At 40.8% G+C, this 8,314-nt stretch overlaps 1 protein-coding gene across 1 annotated transcript; it reads left to right on the top strand.

The window, feature by feature from the left end:
• Positions 1-4,673: 4,673 nt before the first annotated feature.
• On the top strand, positions 4,674-8,314 carry bmp15 (bone morphogenetic protein 15). Its single transcript, XM_028564583.1, has 2 exons — positions 4,674-5,201; positions 6,197-8,314. The coding sequence occupies exons 1-2, from the start codon at positions 4,856-4,858 to the stop codon at positions 7,195-7,197; spliced, it is 1,347 nt and encodes a 448-aa protein (XP_028420384.1). The 5' UTR covers positions 4,674-4,855; the 3' UTR covers positions 7,198-8,314.

Here is an 8,314-nt window from a genome sequence, read left to right as displayed (position 1 = left end):
GAAAAGTAGACGTTAGCGTGTTTTTTGAGTTCCAATCTCGCTTGATACTTTATCACACAATTTTACGGACCATTTCGTTTCATACTTTCTGCTACTGATCCGCTTATTTACCCCAAAAATAACAAGTATAGCCTTTTTATTTTGACATTTAAATCAAATACTTCCGGTGAATTTTGCTAGCTCGACGGAAAAAACTTTGGGAAAACTTTGTGACTCGAGGTAGGCGGTCCTCGCCTATGGTCCCCGCCCACTATTCGAACGGATTTGATTGACAGAAAGACCCACAAATAGCAAAGGCTCTGGCTGAACGTGTCCAATGAGAAGCGAGGAGCGGGGAGGGGCTAGAAGCGCAACAGGCAGGCCCACGGGGGCCACATAGACTGTATATTATTAGGGTTAGGGTTAGTTAGGGTTAGGTTAGGGTTATTATTATTAATATTAACAGTATGGGCGGCCACTACAACCAAATAACAGTAAAAGAAGCGAGTGGCAGTCTTCTTCTCATTTGAAACATGATACCCGCCACTTTGCCACCGACCCCTGCAAAAACTATCAACAGTTCATTTGATAATATGATGGTGAATGTATTTATTTACTTTACTTAGTCTAAGAATTTCTATTCTCTGCTACTTTATATGTATATTCCACTACAGTTCAGAGGGATATATTATACTTTTTACCCCACTACCTTTGTTTGATACCTTCAATTATTTGCAGATCAAGATTAATAATACAAAATATAATCAATGAATAAAGTATGATGTGTTATTATGGATTAAGGTTATTGATCCTGGGGGTAAATTCACAAGCTACCTAGCAGTATATAAAGTCATTAATATTAACCCCACTTCCATCAGCGGCAACATTAATGTGATGAACACATGAATGTATCAATAAATATAGTATTTATTATTCTGAAATGGGCTATTCTGCATGATGAGTATTTTTACTTTTCTACTCAAAGTTAGATGTTAATACTATTGTACTTACTTGAGTAAAAGTACAATAGTATTAACATCTAACTTTGAATGTGTTTTTACTAAAAACGCATTGAATGCTTTTACTTTTGACATAGTATTTCAACACTGCGGTACTTGATCTGAGTACTTATTCCACCACTGTCACTGCACACAAGTTTACTTTTGAGTATTTTCAATTTCTACTACTTTATTCATCCAGTTCACTACATTTTAAGGGGGCATTATTACTTTTTACTCCACTCATGTGGTAGCTGACTTAACTTTGCATTTTGAGATTTTACATAGTACATTGGTGCATGGTTACAGATTAAACTTCCCAACGCACAGTATGTAGCTTAACTTAAAAGAAGCTTCAACTTGACCAGCTACAACAGAACAGTAACTTCCACATAATTCCATCAGTAACAATAGTAGGCTGCATAACAATTGCATAATAAGGACTTTCACTTTCGATATAAGTACATTTTCCTGAAAATAAGCATCTCTGGTAAAAAATTCTCCCTTTTTTTTTATGTGAAAGAGCTCTCGGAGGAAGCGGAGAAAGCAAGCCACTGGCTCTGGCTGAAACGACGAGACAAGACTTGGGGAGTAACATCTAATTAGGTTTTGCTGCAGGGGGTGTCAGGGAGACGTCCCTGTTCACTGCCCCGCCACCAGGAGATGTTCTGGGCTAAGGGGCGAAACGTCAATGAGCGGTGGTCCCCAGCTGAAGACCCTGCAGCAAAACCTTGCGGTATGCGGTTAGGTTTAGGCCTGCCTCAGGGAAGAGGACCCCCCTGCCATGCATAGTCCACCACAGGCACCATTGGAGGTGCGACAGGCCAAAAGCCCAGCAGAAAGAACACCTTGCTGTAATGAATGATGCATGCCAACAACAACATTAGCCATCACGTCCCACACATTTCTAAACCCTTTCCAGTCGTACCAGTCTGCTTGTATGACCACCATATTTAAAAAACAACAACATTTAAACAAGCAGATTTTCAAAAATGAGCCAAACGTACTGCTTGCAACAATATATTACTTATCCTTTATCTTTTTTTGTAATGCGAATCCAAGCTTTACTTGATCCCTAATGGAGCAGATCGCACAATGACAATTTATGGACTTTATTTGGCTGACAAAAAAGTCTGTTTCTTGTTTTACTGTATGAAAATAATGCAAAATAGTGGAGTGCTCTGGGATTTGAAGTTAAGGTTGTTTTTTTCTAATTTTCTCTAATGGCAGTCCAAGATTGAAGACATTGGTGTATTAGGCATTTCTTATTATTCATGTAACCCTGAAGAGTTACTCAGGTATGACGCTGAGTATGTGTAACGTACAAAGCATCTCTGTTGTCTGTACTATTCAGAGAACAGGGACAACGTGTCTCTGTGATATCAGATCATGTTTGACCCTGAAGTTGGATAAAGTACAGGCTCTCACAGCTAGCCTCACTCATTCGAGCATACATGCACTTAATGTACGTGTGTTGCTGTAAGTCCATCTGCAGATTATTGAATAAATTTACAGAAAGACAAAGAAGAATTTCTGTCACAGTAATTCAACTTATTTCTGCCTTAAAAGTCCTTATAGACATTCACTGCATTTCCCCCATAGTTTTTCCCACACTCTCCCGGCCTGCAGACTAAAATGATTGGGATTGTAGATAATCACTGTTGTGGAATGTCCCCACGCTGCAGTGTGTGTGTGTGTGTGTGTGTGTGTGTGTGTGTGTGTGTGTGTGTGTGTGTGTGTGTGTGTGTGTGTGTGTGTGTGTGTCAAGAAAAAGAACAAGTGAAAGAGGGAACACGAAGAGAATCAAAGATGTGAACAAGCCCAGACATCTCACTTCTCATCCAGACCACGAGGAGTTTGTTTTGGTCAGATCAGACCATCTATTTTTCTTTTCAACCCTTGTTTGTTCACAGAAACTCTGAACTGTAACATTTGGGTTGGTGGTGAGTGCTGCTTTCAAGTGAGATCAAGTTAGTGTTCAACAGCTTGTGTTTCTTCTTTTTCTTTTACAGAAACAGCATGTCATCCATTATGCAGCTCCTCGTGGAGAACAACTCATTTACCAGAAGACCCCAAAGCTCTCAGGCTTCAACTTATCCAAAAAAAACTGAAATCAGAGGCTACAGATACAGTCTGGGAGGAGTCTGGATACAAAAACAAACCGAAAATATTTTTACCAAAAGAATAAGATAGGAAAAAGTGGTGTAAGAAGATCCTTCACTTACATGTATGTAAAAGTAGAAATACCATAGTCTAAAAATACTCTGAATTCAAAATGTTACTTTAGTAGAAGTATTATCAGCAAAAATGCACTTTTTTATTAAGCATAAAGTTACTTTATTAAAAAAAAAACTTTTAGGTATTAAATGAAAAAGTACTCACACTGCAGAATGTGTCCTTTAAAAGTGTTATATTATCATAGAATATGATATTATTCTGTTCTTATCACTAACAACAACAAATTCAAATAAAACTATTTTCAAAGTCAACGTGGAGCCAACTGTAGATCTACTACTGTGTAGAATAGTGCTGCATCATATCATATGTCGTGTGAAAAAAGTAACTTGTAACTATAAAAGTCAAATAAATGTAGTAAATAGTACAATATTTCCCTCTGAGATGTAGTAGAGTAGAAGTATTAAGTAGCATAAAATGGAAATACCCAAGTAAAGTACAAGTATGTCAGAATTGTACAGTACTTGAGTAAATGCACAGTATTTCATGAAGTCACACTTTGTAGATGTGTGTTTCAAATATGTCATTCTACCACCTGGGGGCACCAAAGAGGGACATGTTGACCCTTACACAGGTATGATCAAACGGCATCCTTTACACAATTCAGTTTATGTGTCGAGCATGTTAAATTGTGTTGTTTTGCTTTTTCTGTTTTTTAAAATATGTGTAACCTGTGTCTTCTTACTTTTTGTGAACATGGAAATCACTGATCTTCCAAATGTAGGCTAAACTTTGATGGCAACTAAGAAAGACAAGTTTGCTGCTTATCTTGGCCACAATACATTTATTTTATTTATGAAGCAGCTTTTTTTAAAGGTTTGGACAATTTTGTCAACCCAAGCAGATTCATGGAAGTGTACAATTTATATGTTGATTTGTATGATTTGTATATGTTGTTTGATAGTAAGTAAGTAAGTAAGTACGCATTTTGCTTCTGCCCTATAGTTTAGCTAGATTTCTTTTATTTCTATACTTAGCAAAACAGAGTGGGACAAATCGCTTTGATTCAGATGTAGCTTATTAATTATTGGCTTGGTCACTTCTGGTGGTTGGCATAAAATCAACATACACTGTTTAAAGTTAATCTTGAATCAAAGTTACGAAACTTTGGGTGCTAAAACTTACAATCTCTGTTTCATGTCTGCATGACATAAGCTCAACAAAATGTCATCACATTAGACTACTTAAGGAGTATAAATATAGGCCTACAGTTTAGACCTGATCAAGAATAGCACAATGTGAAGATATTTTAAGAAGAATAAAGTGAAGAGAATGTGAAATCAAACATATTATTATTAATAATATTATTATAGTAGGACTACATTATTTAACAACGAGAAGGAATAGAATATGTTAAAAATCAAGATTTTGAATTTACAAAAATAATCTGTGCAATAAATTAATCACAAAAAGGGCCCATTTGACGCACTTTTACGCACCTTGACGCACCGGTGACGTGGCTTCACGCTCCTATCCCGAGGGGTTAATTGGGGTCACTTGAAATTCAGGAAGTTAACTGTCAAAAATAGCCAGTGATCAGGTGAGCCTGTAGGTTACGCCTCGGCCGTGCAGTTGGTTGGAGATGGTTGCCAATTCTAGCCTCGTTGGTGGAGCTCTCTAGCACCAGAGGTTTTACAACGAACATGAAGGCGACCCGCACCAAACACGGCCTCCTGCGCGCCTGTGGCCTGTCCTGTTTCATCTTCCTGCTGTGCACCGGAGTCGTGGCCGGGCGGGAACTGGCCTCTCATCACCGCACGATGAAGCGCAGCCGTCGGAGCCATCAGAGCGCCAAGCACAAAGGAGCGCACCACCGGCCGCTGACGGAAGAGCAGAAAGCGGACCAGAACCTGCAGTTCATGTTGACTTTGTACCGGAGCGCGGCCGAACCGGACGGCAGGCCCAAACAGCACCGCAAGTTCGGCTCCAACACGGTGCGTCTGCTGAGGCCGTCGGCGTCGTCGGTGTACCACCTGCCAGCGTCCAGAGGTGAGATTCCCATTTGAGTAGGAACTCCATTGAGAGGTAGGCCTGTCTGCATTTGATGGGATTTGTGAATTTACTCGAACTCCACAACGGTTCAGAGGGGACATGTTGTATTTAGTTACTTTGCAGATTCAGATTGAGAATACATAATATAATCAGCAAATCAATCAATTATGAAGTATTATAAAGATACCACTTTATTGATCCTGGAGGGATACATGCATTCATAAGCTACCAAGCAGTAGCCAGTAGGCCAATTTAAAATTGGGTCCACTTTAACAGCTGCAACATTCAAATGATTAACACCATGCATACAATCAACCTAATCCAAAATTGCTTATTATACATAAGTAAAAGATCGGAGTAGTTTCTGCTTGATATTTCTAGCTGACTAACTTTTGGGGATGAGATGGATAAAACGACCTATATGTATGACCTCAAGTAGAAGAGGATGTGATTACCAACCTCTAATCTGTTGGCCTGTTAACGTTCCTGACACTGAAGCAACCTAGGCCATTCTTTTTATTCTCAACTGGTTTTAACAACAAAATACCCAGATCTTGAGAAAGTGTCAAAAGTTTCAAACTGATTGTCGTACAGAATATCCTTCAAAATATAACTTCAGTTTTTTTCAGTATTTTATATTTTTGAATCAGATTTGCACCCGGTTTGGGTAGGGATTGGGAATATTGCCTTTCATCAAGTTTGGAGGGAGTAGGATTTAAGATTTTTCATATATTCATTCCAAAAAATGCTGGATCTTACACTTCCCATAATGCACCTTGATGGTGTCTTTTGTTAGGCACTCCTTGCCTGGTAAATGCCCACAACAGTCACACTCAATGCCCCGGTTTGGAGGGAAAAAACACAAATCAACATTCGGCATATTGGGTAAAAATTCTCTTTTTAAGATGGTGTGAGTCAGAGGGGGATTCACCACAAAAAGTCTAATTTCATGCTTTTTTTTTATTTATTTTTTTTTAAATCTTTTCCTTCAGACAACCACTACAGCTTCACAGTACAGTACAACCTTGACACTCTTCCCTCAGAGCAGTTGATCAAAGCCTCTTTCGTCCACCTCAACTCTTCATCCTCTCCCTCTTCCTCCTCCACCACAACCTCGAGCGCCGCCCAGGCCCTCAATCTGTCGCGCTGCAGGGCTCAGATCAAGTCGCTGGGCAAAGAGAGCCTGGTCAACCTCGAGCCCCATGAGCGGTGGACCGAGACGGACATCACTGCGCACGTCCAGCAGGGGAAGCGCTCAGGCCCGGGGGCGCACCTAACCCTCACCGCCCAGTACTGGTGCACAGAGCCTTGGCGTGACGAAGAGGACGGCAGCCTCTCGTTGGGGTGGTGGTTTCGTCCTGGAGGGAGAAAAAGATGGAGAGGTGAACCTCTTGAAGTCCCGTCTCTCCTTTTGTACCTGGAGGAGGAAAGGGAAGTAAAGGACTGGATGGGGGACTTGCTGGGGGCCGAAGGGGAAGACATCATGAGGCGAATGGGGCATTGGCATCCTTTGGTACGCAGCCGCCGCTCCAAAGACCTTTCCTCTTCAGAGGCCAAAGACGCCTCGCTGGATGTTCTGAGAAACGCCCCCGCTTCCTCCTCCTCCTCTTTCTCCATCTCCTCCTCTTCCCCCATCATCTCTGACATCCCCAACTACAAACCCAAAACCAGCACGCCCAAGAACCGCTGCAAGCTCCACTCGTTTCGCCTCTCGTTCGACGAGCTCGGCTGGGGTCACTACTTCATCGCTCCACCGGTGTACAACCCGCGGTTCTGCCAGGGCAACTGCCCGAGGGTGCTCCCGTACGGCTTCCATTCCCCCAACCACGCCATCATCCAGACGGTCATCAACGACCTGGGGGTCGGGGACGTTCCCCCTCCGTCCTGCGTGCCTTACAAGTACATGCCCATGAGCGTGTTAGTCGTGCACAAGAAGAAGGTGGAGTACAGGGAGCTGGAGGACATGGTGGCCGAGTCGTGCACGTGTCGCTAAAGACTTGAGCAGACTGGGATATGCTTAGCACTGAGAGACGAGACTAAAGGGGGGCAGGTCTGATGGGTCATTTGTTTGATCTACGGCTTCGCGGCTAACCATAATGAGCTCAAGACGTGAAGGAGGGAGACTTTGTGGTTTCAGATCTTCACCATTCCTGTTAAAGCACTTTAAAAGGCAGCTGCTGAATGTAATTGGCCTGCGTGGCTGTGACTATGGGTTGTGCAGATGAGAGGATGTGTCTATTTACTGTTCCCACCCCCTTTGTTTGAATAATTGTTCTGTGAGCTAAAGCACTGTGCAGATTGGTGAATGTGTTTGCTATAGTCACTAATGTATTTTTTCTACTGAGATAAAGGAGCTGGTAAATGTGGAAGTATTTTTAGCCACCTGAGGGTAACTTTAAGTGGTAATTTAACTAAGATAAAATGAATTGAACTTCTACAGTAGCTAATAAAATTTATTAAACATCAGTAACTTTTTAAGAAAACTGATTGAGTAAATGGTTTGTAATATTAAACTGAGTGATTTGTCTCATTGGAAGACAAACTCATGTTGAATCCATCTTCAATGTTTAACCTCAAACCACAGCCATCTAATGAATATTTGTTTTCTTGTGTCCTTTTTCTGTATCGTTCTTTTTTTTAAAAACCTTTTCTGTGTTTCACATCAGGGCTGCAATTCTCACTAAGAACCAGCAAAAAAAAGCCTGTATTTGTATGGTTAAAAAAAAAAAGAAAAGAAAAAAAACATAAAAAAAGAGATTCCTAGATATAATGTTTGTGGCCAATCTAAGAAAATAGACACTGCTAAAGTATTTTAATGGACGAGGGGTCAGCCTTGTTGGATGGAACTGTAAAGGCCTTGTGACGTCGCATTTTTGCTGTGTACTATCTGATATTTTTGCATTTTGTATGTATTTATGATGGGAGGGCTCTCAAAGCTTGAAGAAAAACTAATGCTACTGGCCTGTCTTTGAAAACAAACACAAAATGAAGGATTAACAAAGGTGTAACTGTTGAATGCTAAAGAAGACAAAGGGTTGTAGTGAAAAGGAATGCAATTTTTATTACGAGTGAAAATGAATAATAAAATAAATGCATGTTTCTAAAGTTAA

Source organism: Perca flavescens, chromosome 19 (genome assembly GCF_004354835.1).
Source record: "Perca flavescens isolate YP-PL-M2 chromosome 19, PFLA_1.0, whole genome shotgun sequence".
Taxonomy (NCBI): domain Eukaryota; kingdom Metazoa; phylum Chordata; class Actinopteri; order Perciformes; family Percidae; genus Perca; species Perca flavescens.
The sequence above is the reverse complement of the archived record's forward strand: the minus strand, read 5'-3'. Positions and strand labels throughout refer to the sequence as shown.